Genomic DNA, 18,760 nt, shown 5'->3' on the forward strand with positions numbered 1-18,760 from the left:
GTTGGCAGGTCCACTAAAGCTTCCAGCTGGCCTTGGATGATGATGCAATACTTGTGTAAGTGGAGCAGGTTCCCTACTGACCAACAGTCTGTCAGAAAACAGAAAAGGGGCAAAAACAGGAGAGTGAAAGGAGTTGTGAATGGAGAACTAAAGATGAGAAAACATATTGTCTTGTATTAATTGATTGGAGAAAATCTGTAAAAATTATGCATGTTGTCATAGTCTTTCCACTCAGGATAGAACACAGTGCTAGTGGTCTCACATAGACACGTCGGCTAACTATTTCACATGGGCATTTGTTATTATTATTCATATTTCACTATTGTTGTTGCTATTAATCTTATAGGAATGCAGAGTTGATCGGCCTTTTTGGCATTTACACTCTGAACTCATCTCAGTCCCTGTTAACAGATTGGAGTGACAATAAAACACTATTAGATACACCAGGTACTACCTACATCTATTGCAGGAGGAACACATTTTATTGAGATAAATACATTAAAATCAAGCAAAACCACCAGATATGCAGCAGCAGGCTAGGACAGCTGTATAGTGGATCATATTTACCGTCCGCATATTAAACTCTCAAAATGGTTGGTTTATTTTTTTAAGAAATCTTAGTGTTGGGAGACAGGAGATTATATCCAACTGTATGTATGTAAATGGGAGCTGAATGTAAGAAATATCTGCAATTTAGAAGTGAGTAGTATCATGATTTGATGAATAGTAAAGCATTGTTGATCACCATCGTATATTTTGTGTGACACAAGTCACACTGAGTTTTAACTGAACTTAAGTGTCATAATTGGTCCGACTAGTGAACAACGAGCGCTAGTATTACACACTGAATGATGAAAATTTCCCTTCATTTGCCAGATGAATTTATTATGTTGTGAATCTCCATTGCAGGTTGCAAATCACTTTACAATTGCTAACCATGTCATCATCTCTCTCTCTCTCTCTCTCTCTCAGTTACCTGAATGACCTGGCGAGGATAGCTAAAGCAGATTACATTCCTTCACAGCAAGATGTGCTACGAACTCGGGTCAAGACTACAGGCATCGTGGAGACTCACTTCACTTTCAAGGAACTGCACTTCAAGTAAGGCCATAATCAATTCTAAATCTAAAAATAAAGAACTAAATGTCCTGAAATGATCCATCTCCTCTCACACCGGCTCCCACTGCCATCAATGTGATAGTCCAGGCCAGGGAACTCCTAGCAACTCACCCAAAGTGAGAGGCTGTATTTGGCATTAACAAACCTCAGGGGTAGTATAAGCCCCCGTGTCCACTCTTCTCTGATCCTTGCTTGTTGTGGAATTTGGTATTTACATAAAGAAACTGCCAGTTGGTGCTATTTTGGGACACAGCAAGGCAAACAAGTAAATGTGTGTATGTCATCATACTTCTTTATTATTATTGAATAAGTCCCTTTCAGCAGTGACATAGCCATACCAGCCTCCTCTGCACCTGCTTTAAATGGATTGCTTGAAGCCAAACTACAACAGCAACTAAAAGCCTAACAATTAACATGACTCAACTGAAGGCTGAGCAAATACATTAAAACCTTCCTATCGTACTCTCGCTCCATCATGGAAACATTAAAATATGTCCTCCATGTTACATAACTTTAGGTTTTGCATAAAATATGCTCTGACCCAGCCTGAGCACTCGTGTGTTATAATGGATGTATGGATATATCTCTTGATGAAGCATGTGCTAGAGATATAGTGTTTCAATGTTTTATAACGGGACCTATATTGAAGAAGATCCAAGTCTGGTATAGTTGAATATAGAAAGTATAGAAACCTAACACTTTGTAAATCAGCAAAACGGATGTGGATTATATAAATAAAAAGCAGCCACATGGTTCTGGTGTGACCTGTTTCTCTCTGATATTTACCTTCTGTCCCAGGCTCAATATTTGACCTGAATAATGCATGGCGGCAATCATTGAGAACAAAGTCACGTTTTTGTAATTCTCTTCTGTTTGCCATAACAAGTATAGTTAGGCAATCTTTACACAATGGCTTAATTTAGATTATTCAGTGTGTCTGCTAACCTAAACTCTGCAAACGGCCCTCTGCATCATTACAATATGGCAGCTGTGCTGCTCGTTGATCAGTTCCCAGCGTCCCCATGAGCCAGTGCTTTGCTCTGAATATCGAGGCCTGCCCTCCTCTCGTAGCCCCACAGTGACGGCTGCAGTCTTTTATCAGATATCGACCAGACATCGCTCCACCTCCTCACCACATACTTTCTCTCTCTCTGCTTCATCCCCTTCGCAGAATGTTTGATGTTGGAGGCCAACGCTCGGAGAGAAAGAAGTGGATCCACTGTTTTGAAGGAGTTACAGCCATTATCTTTTGTGTTGCGCTGAGTGCTTATGACCTGGTGCTGGCTGAGGATGAGGAGATGGTACGGAAAAATCCACCTTCTAGCATGTGCGTCTTCATCTGCATGAATTGTATAACTTTATGAACTCCATTAATCTGCTATTTGGTGGTGGTTTGAAATGCCTTGTAATGCTTTACAGTCATGCTGCATATGAGATGGTTCAGACTGTAAAGCATTACGAGGCATTTAAAATCACCCATCCCTCTTATTGTCGCTCAACGATTGAGGTCCAGGTGGTGAATGTGTTCAATGGACTTTAATAATCCATTTACAGTTGAACCAATGAGAGTTTAATTATGTAATACAAGTGCTTTTTTTTCTTTTTTTCAAGTGACTTTAACCATTTGACCCACCATTTTTTTTAACTGCTTATGAATTTAAAGCAAGTGCTCAGGAGAGAGCTGGCCAAAAGATGCTCTGCACTGGTTATTTCTCACATTTGAAATGTTCCATAACATTGTCCCCTGGTGGCAGCTCTGATACGCTGTTGTACTTCAGACATGACTGACTTTGCTCCTCTTCTTTTCTTTAGAACCGAATGCACGAGAGCATGAAGCTGTTTGACTCCATCTGTAACAACAAGTGGTTCACTGAGACCTCCATCATCCTCTTCCTCAACAAGAAGGATCTCTTTGAGGAGAAGATTACTCGCAGTGCCCTTACCATCTGCTTTCCAGAATACACAGGTACACAGTGCTTTACAAGTTCAATACCTTCAGTACAACCACCGACCAGTTGTTGGCTTCCTAACAAATCAAAACACAAGAATAAGTACTCTGTCATCTTAATAACCAATCCCTTCCTCATCCTTCCAAACGGTTGCTTCCCAGGAGCCAACAAGTTCGATGAAGCAGCGAGTTACATTCAGACCAAGTTTGAGGACCTGAACAAGAAAAAGAACACAAAGGAGATCTACACCCACTTCACCTGTGCCACTGACACCAAGAACGTGCAGTTCGTCTTTGACGCCGTCACTGACGTCATTATTAAGAACAACCTAAAAGACTGTGGTCTTTTCTAAAGGTACGGGTATGGCAAAATAAAATATATATATATTATTGAACAGCTTTAGACAATCTAGGTGGATTGGAGCCTCGATGATTCGTCGACTTATCACTGTCGTTCAATAGAAGATTAATGGATAACAATTGATAATTGATTTATTCTTTTACGATTTTTGTTTACCTAAAAGTGAGAAATGTCTGTTTTAGCAGCTATAAATCTGTATGATTAGTTCAAATGACTTAATTCACCAACGGTTATTCAGTTTGTTTATTGGAACTGGCCCAACTGAGACGCACTGTGGAGCTACTCGCTGTATTTGGTTCTTGGAGCACAGCTTTGTAAAATCAGAAACAAAAATATTTGAATGAGGCTGTTCACACACACCTTTTCAAATTTGCAAATCTATCAATTTAAGCTATATGAATACAATGTGTTATTGGTTGGGTCAAAAATGAAACATGCCATCTCAACACCTCAGCAACTCAAACCAAAAGAAGATAAATTAGTAAACATTAATGTAAATACCTGTGCATAAAAAAGTTTAAACTCTTTCTCATTTCTTTTGATGTATTTGTATAATGGTGCGTTTGTTGTTTTTCTGTTCATACAGGCCTGATGCACACAGACTGCTTGAGAGACTGCAACAGCCACGTGATGATGACTGCTTTTCATAATGAAAACCACAACAGACTTGATTCCTAAAGGGGGAAACCTTAAAGAACTTCAACAGTCAATAATTTGCAACCATCACATTATCAGTTGTGTTCATATTTTTTCAGAGGTACATTTCTTACTGGTCTTGGTGTTCTCATACTATTCTTACCGAGTGCCTGTAAATATATATAAATATATATATTCGACCAAGGACCCCTTACTGGTTTTTGAATTGGATTTGTAACCTAAATAATATTATCCAAGTATAAGATGATTGTTTAAAGAGGAAAACATATCATGGTTGCTTTACCAAAATCACATTAACTTATCTTCACTAATGTTGGCATTTTATGATCCTTTTGATTGCACAGAGCTTATTTTTAGAAGAAAAACAAGCATGAGAATTAAAATGGATAACGGGAAAGTGTTATTTTGTACAATGTTTACACAGAATCAATTGTATTAAAGTGCATTGTCCTGCATGACTGTCCATAGATTAGCTTGTACCTCCACACACTGTATAACATTCCTTAAGTACCTTCTTTCAAGAAATACAACAGAAATGCTTTTGTCACTTTTAAGATATCTGCAAGATGTTTAAGTGCTTATGTGTGTTCCTAACATGCATTGTTCTGTGCCATTTGTTCCATTCGAAGTCTTTTTACATGTGTGTGCCTTGATATCGGTTTACACTAGTTCTTTAGACGCTATCTCCATAGTGTGAATTAGGGCTATTTATACTCGACTTCGGTTCACAGCACCCGTGATTTAAGAAGCGTCACAACACAGACAAATGGATGATAGTCAGTCACTAATGTTAAGATAATAGTACTTCACTTGTTAAATGTAAATAAAGGTTTACTCTCATTATCTTTTATCCTACACTGTAATGTGTCACATGAAAATGCACAAAACACATAATCTGATCTGCTATGTTTGGATGAGAAGTCTCCTAAAAAATAAAGTGAAAGAGGACGATAGTGGAAATTTAAGCTCGGAAGTCTATTGTTTTTTTCTTATCGGTTGTTAGGTGATGGGTAAATCTTTTTTTGTGCCAGTCGGCCATTGGGGGGAAAGTAACTATATATTAAAGATATTTGAATACTTTCATTGTATGCTACTTCAACTCCATTAAAAGACAATATATTTTTACGACACTGTTTATTTAAAATATACACAGTAAGTCGGGGCTGCACGGTGGGCCGATGCACTGTCACCTTACAGCAAGAGGGGCCAGGGTTCGATCCCCGATCCCGGGCGGTCCTTCCCTGTGGAGTTCTCCCTGTGGCAGCGTGGGTTCCCTCTGGGTTCTCCAACTTCCTCCCACAGTCCAAAGACATGCAGCTCTGGTTAATTGGAGAGTTGGAGGTCTGCTGCCAACACGACCCGACCCCGGACTAAGCGGTTGAAAATGGATGGATGGAGAGTTTACACATGATCATACTGACTGAATCGCATGTCATTTTACACTTATTGCTTGGATGTAGTTTAAATGTGTCTTATGTAACAAAGTCTGCAAAGAAAATGAACTTTTCTTTAATACTTTTGGCAATATGTTAACTACATTTTAATGCTATTAATCCTTTGGGGTTCTGCATTTCAAAATGTTTTTACTCCATTCATTTTCCATGTAATGTACAACTTATAAGATAAATCAATAAAATAATAGATAGATGCATATATACAAACACCATTATAACTTCCATATTTTCATTTATATATCAAACAAGACCAACTTGGTTGAAAGCATGTTGGTTTGAGGGCTAAGTCTTTTTGGTCCTTTTCTGGTACGCCTCATCTCAAACATGTTTAACAATGTCATTCACAATCCTTTTAGGAACATCTTTCAGGGCAAACTGGGCAATCAGAATGTGTACGCTATAGTGATGCCGCATGGATGTATAAATATATCACAATAAATCCAAAGGAAATGAAAATCAAAACACAATAGGCAGAAAAACGTTTGATAGTTCTTCTTTTAAACTTGGGTGATCGATTATATATATATATGTATGTGTATATATATATATGTGTATATATACGTATATATATATACAATTTGTTATGACATATTTATGGCATACTACTAGACCACAATATTTCCATGACATCTTTAATGGTATATTTAATGGTATATATATATACAAACACTTTTTTACAACTTTGCATTGGTACTTTCTGAGCAGTCTCCGACCACTGTCTGAATTACAAAACCTGGTGTTAAAGTGTTAACAACAGGTGACGTGAGGATGCGTCATGAATGGTTTCATGTTGAAAGTAGTATTTTTCACCAAAGATAAAGGTGTACTCAAATCTTATATGAGGAATGGTAAACTGTGAGGTCCTGTCTACAAAGAACCACTAGGTGGCAATATGTCGATTTTAATAAATCCACACATCCATACAGAGACTTCTTAGCCTTTTCTTTCTTTAAACAAAACAAAATTAACATTTCATTCTCTGCATTAATGTTGGCATTCACAGCCTTCTAAAACTAAAATGAAGCAGTGGTCTTAAATATAAAGTATTGAATACAATCAATACCAGTGGTTTGGAATACTGACAAGTGTAAATGGTTGAATGAAAAACATTTTTAAAAGTTATATTTATTGTTCATGAAAAATATATATATTTGTATCCAACTCCAGATGTAGTGTCTCCCCAGAATAATACAACCTGACAAAGTTACAGGAGGAACCGCTGTAATCACACAGGTCGGCATCTAGTTTCAGGCGACTTGCTATTGGCTGGTCGTGTGATGCCCTGCGCTGATTGGCTGCAGCGAAAAGCTTAACATCGTGAAAGTCCACTGATAGACCTTCATGGGGTTCAGATGAGGGAACACACAGAGCGACACACCATCTCTCTCGTGTACATGTGTGCAGCTGTGGATTGTGCTGCCATTAACTCAGAATCAAATGCAAAGGTGAGTTATTTGCCTACTAATACATGACTAAATGCCTAAGTGTATTATATGTGTAATATTTGTATTTTAAAAAAACGCCCAGCTATTATCTAATGCATTGTTTTTTATTGCAGAAACAATTAACAGGATTTGGAACTTCACAGTATACATTTACTCTCAAGCAATGGTAAGTTTTATCCACGTGTTTGAATAAACTTCTACAGTTGTGTAGAACCTTAATTGTAAGATTGCAATGATGTTGTTTTTTTGCAGTGTACATTTTGTGCTGATTCTTAAGGTTTGTCCTCTAATGACTGTTCTTTTTGGAAAGCAAGAATGTTTCTCCATGTGCCAGTTAATTCACACCATACTGTCCTTACCAAATGCACACAACCGGGTGAATCACTTCTCCTGGTTGTGTGAAGGCAGCCGAGGAGAACCGGCCATTCTAAGAGCTGCAGGCTGACCACAGAGTCCCACTGAGGATGTGTCTGTGTGTCACATTAGTCTCCCCCAGGGGCCAAATGGTTCAGCACCCACAGCTGTGATAACATCGCAGCATTGTGGTGTCCAAGCCAACACTGATAGGACAGGGTGCTTCAACAAACTCAATAATATAGGAACTTGTATGACAACAACAAAAGTTGAGGAACTCACTTTTTAAGGATTTTTAGCAGTCCGCTTCTTACCACAGGAATGGTTTGGATGATACATGAATATTATGACATGTTGCATTCACTGGACTGTATTGATTTCAGTTTATCTGCAGGCTGGAAATGATTTTATTCACAATTGAAACATAATCATTGTGTAATTCCAACATGTTGCCGTCATTTCCTCCGTTATAATACAGTCCAGTCAACAAGCTGTGAGTTCGGGGGAATCCTGAAAAGATACGCGCCTCGTCCCTCCTCCACGATTCAGCTCTACTTTGTTCAAACTTCCCCTCCCTCTTCAGAAGGCAGAGAGAGTGTGTCCTGGTGTAAAAAAATGTGCACCCTATGTTTTCATTTTCTGGGATCATACTGCATGGGATGGTCTCCATAAAGCTGCTCCGAGGTTTATCAGGAATGCCTCACTTGTTATATGGCCATAGAGCAGAGTGATCTCAGCTGATAAAAATCTTATTGGCCCAGTTCTGGAAGTAACAGAGCCAACTGTGTTAAAGCTAGACCAGCCAGGGCATGATGGGATATTTTGAAAGCCATCCTAACTGCTCGGTTTCCTCCTGCAAAGGTCAATCAAAGCATTTTGGTGAAAAAAGTTGACTTTATATGAATTCTTCCTGCACCACTGAGTCTTTGGGTCTTTGTTTTAGCTGTGTTTAGGAGATTCTACTGACTGCCTCCGGGACCAGATGCAGTGCATGATGAGATCCTTGCAGGACCTGAAGCAGATAAGCAGGCCGAGGCCCCTGAGTGAACCGTGTGCTCGGTCCTTCGCTGTGACACGGCTCTGCAAACAGAGGGCACAGCAAGAGCGACTCAGCCGCCTCCGTGTTTCTGACGCCAGTGAAGCCAGCACCTATGACTCTGCCTGCTGCCTGGCCAGCCCTCTGGAGGAGGAAGAAGAGCATCAGCAGCATGAGCGCTTGGCACAAGGCTCCCCGAGCAGTGAAAAGAGTCTGGACTTTGACTCGGGTTACTCTGAGGCTTCTTGGCAAGATGAAGGTGTGGTACTGAGGAGGACCAGGAATGTTCGAGTCTCCTCTTCTGCCTGCCTCCGCACCAACAGAGGACCTTCTGGCCGGATCCGGCCCAAATCGACATCGGACGCTTGCCTGGAGTGCTGGACCTCATTTGAGGCCAGTAACCAGGAGGACTGGACCACGTCGCTGCTGAGCCGCAGCAGAAACAGACAGCCTCTGGTTCTTGGGGACAACAGCTTTGCCGACCTAATAAAGAATTGGATGGACCTACCAGAGTGTCCTGAGCCAGCAGAACCAAAGCCCAATGTCGGCCGCCGCCTTGCCAAAGACATTTTGATCAACATGCGACGGAGACTCGCAGGAATGTCTAAAGGTGTGGAGGTGAGGCCGAGGCCTGCAGACTCCACTCGGCTCAGCAGGGAGGCAGAGGCTCCCAAACGGATGTCCTGTCCAGTGGGACTGCAGGCCCTCAAACCCTTCTTTCACCAGTCCCACACGGGCCTGCATCAATCCGACACCGACTTCTACCAGTTCACTGCTCTCCTGAAGACAGGCAGCCGGCAGCCCATCATATGCAAGGACATTATTGGATACATTTAGGTGATGCTGTAACGCCGGACTGATTATAAACGGAAATTTGAATAAAATTGTTATATTTTTACAAGTGGATTTTTGTCCACAATGTTGAAACATCTGGAATAAAAGTTTATTTTGGATTTAATGAAAGTGTTCGGTTCCTGCTTGAGTTTGAGCAGTGCCAACTGTTGACATGTTTTAATGTAGCCATGTAGTTTGATCTTTCCCTTGGTTTTTAGATTTTTTAAAAATACTTCCAGCACCTTATTTAATATCAAGCCAGATGGAGTGGTGGTTGTCCTGCAAAAAACTATCAACATGTAAACTTAATAACAACGACTCTTAAGCTATTTTAACCAAGTATATTCATCAGGACTCTTCACTGGTTCAAATGGGAGTTGGGGTGCAGTGTGCTCATTGTAAAAATGTGTGTGAGGGAACTAAAGTCTCTCAGTAAAGTACACAGTTGGTTCCTCGTAGACACATATTTATTGAATTATTATATGAATTACAAACACCATCCTTCACGCCCCGAGTACACAGTGAAAAGATAACCCTTTAAGTAGTTGTAGTCATAAAGTCATTACAATAAAGCTAAGTGGAAAAGCACATGACACTGGCTTCTCCACACTGACCAGCTCTGGGATTCTTCTGGGAAGGAGGGGGGATGCTCGTGTGTTTGGAGTATCCAGATGGCGAGAGCACCTCCGAACCATCAAAGCACTGTACCTACTGAGCCAAAGGCCTCTTCCGACTGCACTCCTTCAACATGGAGCTCAGTCTGACCTGAATTAAACCTTGAAACCAAGCCAGTACTGACCCAGCAGCTCCAGATCAACTAATCCTTATGCCAGTGTCAGGCATCTTCACAACCTCTTAGCCTGACACATTTTACTTTTAAATAAGAAACAAAAGTTGGCAAATGGAAATTGATGCTAATAATAGTAAGGACATTAAATGTATGCTTTTTCTGTTAAATCAAAATAAGAGAAATAGCATAATAATCCTTATACATGGTGATTTTTCACATTACATGATGATTAATAATAAACTAATGATCCCAGTCCACCAGTAAAATATTTTAGACATATTTGTGGAAGAAAATGATAGATGCTCGAGCTAAACATTTGTAAACCACAGCTGCATCAACACGGTGAGGATGTTTTTCGCTCACAGGAGTGTTCGGAGTGTTTGCTTTGTCACATTGAAACTGTTCCATGTGATACCTTTTCAATGGAAACTGTGGAAACTTTGTATTAGTGGCATCACCGGAGCATATATCTGATAGGCGGGACCGTCTCACACTCCTTATCTTCAGTAAACGAGGCGTCCAACGCCAGCATCTTCTTGTGTGGAGGGATCTCTATCTTGGCGAATGTCCTCACCACCTCAGACACACTGCAAAAATATACAGTATACGTAAGCTTTGACTTGGAGGAGAGTTTGAATAAACATTGGAAAATTCTAAAACATTATAATTATAAATAGTCTTAACACACATTTGCAATAATGTAGCTTTCAAAAAGTGTCATGGTTGAACAACAAGCCCATAAATATTGGCGTTGTCTGTAAGGAGATTAGCTTGTTCTTATTATCAACACATCCCATGAAAAGAATGAAAGCAATGAATATATCCTACTATCAAGTATGTATGTATCCAAAGCTTTATAAAGCGTAATCCTCTCTGAGATAGACCACTGCAATTGTTGTCAGTCCCACCACCTACACCTGCTGCTGGAAATACTCAAGAGGTGTATTAATCAGGTGGCTGAAAATAGTGCCCAACAAAAATACTTTTTACTATTCACTGCTCTTCACGTAATGTTTTAGAAAAACTATAGTGCCCAGCTGTTTTAAGAATTTATTTAATTTGTTTTAAAATAGGGTTTAAATATCTGTGACCTGTTTTTAAGGAATTACACCTTCAGTTGTAAGGGTTACGTTTGGCGACACAGACCTGGTTTGGGAAGTCAGGAAAGAATTGAGAACAAACTGCTAGCTTTGGTCTTTTCACGTAAATGTTGACAGTAACAAACACATTAATAATAGCAGAATAATAACAACTATACAATTAAAATGATTTTGACTGGCATCGGACTTCGTAAGTTCTGTGCTCCCCCTCACAGGCTCAACACAGGAAGCTCGGAGCAGGGCGACTGCACAGGAAGTGACTACAGGAGAGGGCAATTGTCATGCGTGGCCTGCTGTGCACACGGCCAGCCCTCTGCCCCTCTCCCACAGCAGCTCCATCTGACCACAACAGATCTAACCTCCCCAGAGACTTGTGCGTCATGAACGGACAGGGACATACACACAGTTCAAGGTGACATGAAGACCTCACAGCAAGAATTAAGCAAATAACGATACCAGTGAAACCAAAAAGTGTTATTTACACCTGCCTTTAAAACCTCGATGTTAAAACTGATGTATTACATTTTTCTTCCTCGTCTCAGAATTCAAACAACCCTGAGGGTACACATTCTGCTGCGTTGCAGTTGTTGATGTGGAGAGTTCACAGCAGAAGGCAGTTGATACGTTTCAAACACCCCGGGGCTTATGATGTGCAGCAACACTGAACAGGCCCAAACAGCGTGGCTCCTCACATGCAAAATAAAAATGTTCATACTAATTTGACTCTTAAACTCTTTTCCTCAACAAACAGACGGAAACCCGATGAGGATCGGTCTCACTCGTCAGGGTCCAGTGATGCATGTGAGTGTGTCAACAGGCTCTCTGCTCACAGGCTCAGAGGAAACACCTCATCCTGCCATTAGCCTCTAAACAAACACGGGGAGGCTGCTTGTTGTGATTGTTTATGTAGCGGGGTTGTGTGCAATGTGTGGCAATGCGTATGGAAAATTGTCTTTGTCTTAGCTAGACATACCTCAGCTGGAGCCTCTCTTCTTGCCCCTGGTATATGATAGCTGGTCCATAGCAGATCTGAAAGACGCTCAAGCTATATTCATCCTGCAAAAGGAAATCATGCAATTAAATGCACAGTAACAAATGCACAATATAAGAAAACATAGCAATGCATTAAAGTGTGAAATAAGTTATTTATATTTAAGAAAAGCAGTTTCTATAGAAATGCTGAAGGCCTGATGCCGACCGGTGGCCTCAAACAACTTCAGCAGTTCAGGAAGCTCTTCAGTGTCTCCACAAACAAACCAGGAGGAAAGCGACCAGTCAAAGGTCAAATAAAACCTGGAGCAAATACGATCACTTGCCAATGTATGTTCCCTCCTGAGAACGAACTGTCGCAGTCTCAATAAATCAGACGTGCATGAAAGACGGTGCATGCATATAAGCTCGGAGTCATGTGCACGGACATTTCTACTGCAAGTATCCTATGTTATATTATTAAGAGATACTGAGTATGAAAGAGCTTTAGGAGAATACTTTCTCATACTGGATATGCAGACGAGTATACTGGTTACAATTAGGATATCAGGTATTTTCACGTGATCAATCAGTTTCTAATCAACTACTTGCTCCATGTTTTTAGTTAAAGAACAAACATTATAATGTTTAGGATGGTGGAAGTGACCGCTTGACATTTATCAATGTTGTGAAAACTTGTGTCACCTGTCCAACAGTTTAACTCAGACGGAATTGAAACAGTCCTAACATATTTATCTTCTCATCTATTGCTTGTACTTTGGTGTGAAGGCAGAATCTTATTTATTAACAACACAATATTTACAATCATCTCAATATACCCATGCAAGGACAATCCTTATGAATCATAACATCTAGGTTGTATGAAGATACGTGGTTCTTGCAGAGAGTTAGACTACAGGAGTGGTGGTATAACTCTCATGTCGGTCTGCTATGGAACTCCCACAAGCAGCTGGCTAACTTAGCACAATGACTTGAAACAGGGGAAATCCGCTGCCTGGCTTTCTCCAAAAGTAACACAAGTCACCTCTAAAACTCTCTATTATGTCACATCTAAAAAATAACATGTCAAAACAGTAAATCTGGTGTTAGATGAGCATGTATGAATAGTACACATGTGAACTGAGGAAAGGGTTCCACATGTTGTTCCACCACTGGCAGAAAGTTGTTAAACAGTTAAAAAACAGCCTGACCTTGAATGAAAGGTGTAAAGTTGCCAGTAATTTCAAACAAGTGTGTGCACTGGAGGAGGGTGAAGAGGTTTAGGGATAAAAAGAAACATTTACAAAATATGCACTCAGTAGCACCGGGTGTGAGGAGTGTGCGTGATACCTCGCTGAAAGGAATAAGGTATACGTACCGAGATATACCGGATCAGTTCTCTCAAGGTCATTTCCTGCTGACCGTTGGGTTTGCCCACAACGGGGAAGTTATCCCACAGGGTGTATTTCTTTACTCCGACCTGCCGATAGACACGTTACATACGCCATCACACACACACACACACACACACACACACACACACACACACACACACACACACACACACACACACACACACACACACACACACACACACACAAAGTTGACAGATGAAGTACTACTTGCTGTGAGGGGTCAATAGCAGGAGTCCCGGACACTAAGAGGCAAAGGGACTGCATTTTTCATCACTGCGTTATAGAGCAGCTGAGAACAATCAGCAGCCCTCTGAGAAGTGCGGCGTCGACCCAAACAAGCCACGGAAAGGTCAAGAAGGGGCTTCCTCATATATGATGAAGTTACCCTCTTGCGTTTCTCAAGTTTCTATCTACAAGAATTCTCAGTTTTACAATCGTCCAGGTCTCGTAAAAAAAAAAATGCAACCATGTCAGTGTAGTTTGGGGTGGATGATATTTCTGCAACTACAAAAGAAATGTAAGAATGTTGCTTATGAAACGTATGTCAGCTCTGGTAGCTCTGGGCTAAGACATAACAGCATTGGAATTTTTCCAAAACACCTTTCCAGATTGCACTTCGAGTCGCTGAGGTTTGAGCTTTGAGGGGACATTTTCACTTTCTTTTGTCACTCGACAGATATTGTTTTTTACGTGCCATTCCGTGTTTACCATAATTATCACAATTCAAACCTGTAGGACCTAAGGTGCAAACATCACCTGACTTGAAATGAGTCAGGATTCCTCACATGTAAAAAAAAAAAAAGTCAAAATGTGACATGCAGTCAGACGACCGTGATGACACAGGCGCTGTCTGGTGAGGAAGAAGTCGTGAAGATCAAAACTTGACTCAAGATGGGAATACCAAAACTCCAGCTAAACCTGGATCCAATTATCGCTGCTCCAGCAGCCAAGGGGAACGTTTCGACGAGACCTCACTGCTCCCTCCACTTATGGGGTTTAGGTTGTGGAGACACACTCGAGGCGAACCTCTCCTCAAGTCTGACAGGGTGTCTAGGTCCTTTGTCCCTCTTTCAGACAAAGTCTATTTTGTTTGCAAGATGCACTTCTTACCCCTGGCCATGTTGGTTTCTGTTTTAGTTTATGCAGTGAATTACCAGTACAACCTCAAAATGGCAAAACAGAACTCAAGCCTTAAATTAAATGCACTTGTAGAACAAAAGACCTTTATTCAAAATTATCCAGCAAATGTAAAGTCATTTTTTTAAACTTTAAAAAGGACTTCTTTTGTTCAGGGAGTTTTTCACGAGTGGTTTGTGCGTATATGCAGATTTTACACAATGCTACAGGCTATTTTTACTCTTTCCCCTCTCTTCCTCTCGCTCATATCTATCGCACAACTCTGGAAAGGACCTGAAGCCAATCAACTCCCCCATCCGTTTGTGTGTAGAGTAACATCAACTATCCAACAGTGTAGGAGACAAAATAAGCATCAACGCATGGAACCAATCTGTTGGCTGGAAACAATTACAAAGGGTTTCCCACGAGCACAACTACATTTTTTTTTTGTCGTGGAACATCGGCCATAAAAAAAAAATACCCAAAGAAACATTTATCTCTGGGGAAAGAGATGTGAAAAATAGTTATTGTTTACCTCTTAAAGTAACATTGAACTTACCAGTGTAGAAAATAACACAAAATCAGCTTTATTGGGAGTACAACTCAATGACCTTATCCTATATAATATACAGAAACATATTTATTAATTATTATATATTTTTTTTAACAACCGTGCTCAAGGTGGAAACTGCCGTTATAAAAAAGAGCATCCAAAAGTAAGAGCTAAATCGTGATGTAACATATATCACATAAGTTCATGGCAATAGACATTAGAAATAGTGAGAGCTAGACCACAGCAAGAGAAGAACACAAATAGTCTTTCAACCTCAGGAAAGCCTCATATATTTATTCAGTATTGATACAAGTAGTTTGGGTTCAAGTACTATCTCACTGTGTGTCTGCAAATCCAGAGGTCTGCTGGGAATTAAAGCTGGTGGTCGTTTTTTAACTACGCCGAGTTCGACTTCAGCGAATGAGGACTTGACGAGAGGAATAAAGCCTAGGTGGTGTTCATTTACGTTTACACTCGTAAATGTAAATGTTGGCTCTGTTGTTGGAGGGTGGCCCAATCTCTCATCTGTTGTTCACATTTTACTTTTTGGCTTTGGACTTCCCTTTAAAAATATTATACAATTGGTCTTCCCAAAACAATAAAAGGAACACAATGACATTTAAAATCGTTAAAACCGCTTCTCACTTCACTACTCTGCCCGTCATCGTTCCACAGGCTGAGGTATCAACTTCACTCATAATTTGGAAACACCATCATTTCCATTTACTGTAACAGCCACACAAATCATTTTGTTGTTTCATACTGTAATTTTGATTTCACTCTTACGTACTAATTACAAGATTTGAAACTGTATTTTTTTAAACAAGACCAAATTCTTCCAAATATATTCGTGGCTTCTGCGTTATTAGACATTATGCTCATTATACATTCTCCTATAAGTTCCCCTAATATCTGACATGATCAGCCCAAACTCCAGGCTACTTCCTCTTGTTGACAGGAAGCCTGTCAAGCTCCCCTGCTCTTCCTGACTAATCTGAACTTCCAGGGGAAAAGGAATCTTGTCATTAAAAAAGCTGTATATCAAATACACACACATCCCTTCATTATTCCCTTTGTCTGGCCCTAAAACGGTGGAACTGCATATAGTAATAAACACGTAATAAATTATGTGTCAGTTGTGGCCTCATATCTATTTTGAGAAGGTGGTTATACAAAATAATTCCCACATTATTATTCTCTTTTCAACAGTACAAAGATGTATAATTCCAACCAGCCCAAAGAACTTAATGACAAAAATAACATTTCAGCAGTTCATGTGGGGCAACATTCAATAAAGCCAAAACTTTACAGAATGACATCATCAAAAGGTCAGAAGATACTGGCTTGATCATAAAGTGTTATTTCCAATGAGTCACAGCACAGTCTCAGAATCTCAGAGAAGGCTTGAAACAAAAGCCGACCAAGCATCGCAGTCACAGTCTGGTCCCACAATAAAACAACATATCAAAGGGTAGGGAATTCAAATCAGCATTATTTTGTAGTTCTAATTAATGCTACATCCTTTGTTAAATGTATTGTTTGTCGTCAAGGTGTATTTAAAAAAAAACAAATTTTAGAATCAGTTAAAATAATTTACAATATTAAAAAGGAAAGAACAAATATAAAGAGGAAATAAACGTTACAAGAGTGTGTTCTGGGAAAATAAAGAGACCTCGCAAAGACAGTTCACCAACACAATAAAGACCGGAGACATAATTAAGTCACTTATGATAACAAGGGAAACTGAACCCAAAATGAGATGCCTCTGAGATATGTACGTGGGGGCATGGGAATGCAGTTCCAGAGGAAGTTGAGCCAAGTAAACCTGATAAAGAGGTCAACTTATTTTAAGTCGGATTGCGATCCCCTTCAGGGAACACAATTATGCTGGTCATATTGCACAGGTCACTGTGTTGAGTGTAATCATAATGTGAGTTCTTCATCTTGCCCTTTAAGACAATGGAGCATTTTGGGGGACAGGAAGCTGGGCTCAGCAGGCAAACCTCGACAAGACATCCTCCCTGCAGTCTTCCACAAGAAACAGGCACGCTCCTGCCTCAGCTTCATCATCTGGACCGAATCCCAACAGTGGAAAGGTTTCTACTACCCGTTGTGGCGAGAGGCCTGTTCCTTCAAAGGGCTTTTTCTTTGGAGGGCTTCAAAGTGAGTCTTTGAGAGAGGATCTGTGTGGTCTTTGTGGATCCTATTTTCATCTTGAGCTTCTTTATATTCCCTTTTGTAGACAATCTGGATAATTTCACCAAGACATTAAATCCTAGATTAGTTCTTAACTGAGCCTCAAGTCAAGCTGCATTTCACTTGATAAGACATGTTCACTGACTACTGTACATTCTGTATATTGTAGTACAAGCAGGAATGCATCAAGGTAATTTCAGATATACATAACTGGGGAAAAAACTGTAAAATAGTAGATTTCTTTTGCTAGGTTCGAAGTAATTCAAAATTGACATTATTTTACATAATATCACACCATTACATTTCAACAAGAGCTGTCACTTTATCGTCTTTAAGATGTAAAAGCATTGTGTTATTGCCAAGAGTTGTATGTCATAACAGCTGAGATTCTTATAAAAAGATTTCATAACAAAGAAAACAACATTTAAACAACCTCTGCATTGACTGGAATCATAAGAGGGCAATCAATTTCCTCTTCACCCACACAGTATCAATACATCACACAACATCACACCTACAGGGCCAATGGTGATGTGCAGTCACTCTGCCAATGGTATCACAACATCAATGGATGGAAATTAATGGAAGTGCTATGACAGTATATCTGCTCGAATGTGATTGCGTGTGTGTGTGTGTGTGTGTTCAAGAAGGACTAATGAGCTAGTGATACAGACCTATGATTGTGGATCATGAAAGTGAAGTAATGTGGGTACTTTTGTATGAGATGTTGCAACCGATGAAGCAATCAAAATGTTAAATCCCATCAAATAAAAATCCAATATGCAACTGAAATTTGTTTTGCTTTCCTCTCACTGAAACCGTAACATTCCAAATGTAGCGAAAGCGAAAGTTCAGTCAGGAAGACACTTTTTACGAGCTGGTACATTCATAAGCAGTCTCTTAGTCCTGCAGCAATACTCCATCAGCTGATTGGGGGCGGGCACAATGAATGAACAAATCAATTAGAGGCAGCGATGTTTTGTAAGCCAATCACAGCGTCGTTGGCACTCTTTCAAATATGTTCTCCTCTCTGCTGTCAGTTCTCGTTTCAGTTCAAGTTGTTGCGACCCTCCTCCACCCCAGGCTCCTCCAAAAGGCAACTCTTCTTCTACACCAGTGTCTGGACTCCATGGGGGGAATCTGCCTGTGCAGATAACAGCATCCTTACACCTGGATTATCCTAATTCAGGATGGAGTCCAAAAAGACGTTGCACGATTTCAATATGTTACTGTAAATAAATTCTTGTTAAACTCTTAAATACCCGTCTCTCCTGATTGAACTATGTTTATGCAATGTTGGCATATGAAATCAGAGAGTTGATGCTCCACTTAATGTTATTACTAAGCCTATTTTACAAGTTGTTACTGCAGTCACTTTCACACAGGCTGTCTATTTCTGAAATGTTCAGGAAC

The 18,760-nt window shown here is 40.1% G+C and overlaps 3 protein-coding genes across 4 annotated transcripts in view; 2 read left to right on the forward strand and 1 right to left on the reverse strand.

The window, feature by feature from the left end:
* Positions 1–5,050, forward strand: part of LOC130208553 (guanine nucleotide-binding protein G(i) subunit alpha-2) — a 28,524-nt gene extending 23,474 nt beyond the window's left edge. For both annotated transcript variants that reach the window (XM_056437748.1, XM_056437749.1), the window contains 5 exons: positions 973–1,101; positions 2,291–2,420; positions 2,932–3,085; positions 3,230–3,422; positions 4,015–5,050. In XM_056437748.1, the coding sequence (XP_056293723.1) occupies positions 973–1,101; positions 2,291–2,420; positions 2,932–3,085; positions 3,230–3,420 (604 nt within the window). In that variant the 3' untranslated portion in view covers positions 3,421–3,422; positions 4,015–5,050. The remainder of the gene's footprint in view (positions 1–972; positions 1,102–2,290; positions 2,421–2,931; positions 3,086–3,229; positions 3,423–4,014) is intronic.
* A 1,845-nt stretch (positions 5,051–6,895) lies between these two features.
* Positions 6,896–9,569, forward strand: LOC130208555 (PAK4-inhibitor inka2-like). The gene is made up of 3 exons (XM_056437750.1): positions 6,896–6,984; positions 7,098–7,150; positions 8,282–9,569. Exons 2-3 carry the CDS (start codon positions 7,148–7,150, stop codon positions 9,209–9,211), a joined length of 933 nt encoding a protein of 310 aa, XP_056293725.1. The 5' UTR covers positions 6,896–6,984; positions 7,098–7,147; the 3' UTR covers positions 9,212–9,569.
* Positions 9,570–9,657: 88 nt separating this feature from the next.
* uba7 (ubiquitin-like modifier activating enzyme 7) overlaps positions 9,658–18,760 on the reverse strand; it is a 35,519-nt gene continuing 26,416 nt past the window's right edge. The window contains exons 24-26 of the mRNA XM_056436679.1: positions 13,446–13,547; positions 12,072–12,154; positions 9,658–10,585 (exon numbers count right to left, since the gene is read on the reverse strand). Coding sequence (XP_056292654.1) covers positions 10,453–10,585; positions 12,072–12,154; positions 13,446–13,547 — 318 coding nt within the window. The 3' untranslated portion in view covers positions 9,658–10,452. The remainder of the gene's footprint in view (positions 10,586–12,071; positions 12,155–13,445; positions 13,548–18,760) is intronic.

The sequence above is a fragment of the Pseudoliparis swirei genome, chromosome 18 (assembly GCF_029220125.1).
Source record: "Pseudoliparis swirei isolate HS2019 ecotype Mariana Trench chromosome 18, NWPU_hadal_v1, whole genome shotgun sequence".
NCBI classification, from domain to species: domain Eukaryota; kingdom Metazoa; phylum Chordata; class Actinopteri; order Perciformes; family Liparidae; genus Pseudoliparis; species Pseudoliparis swirei.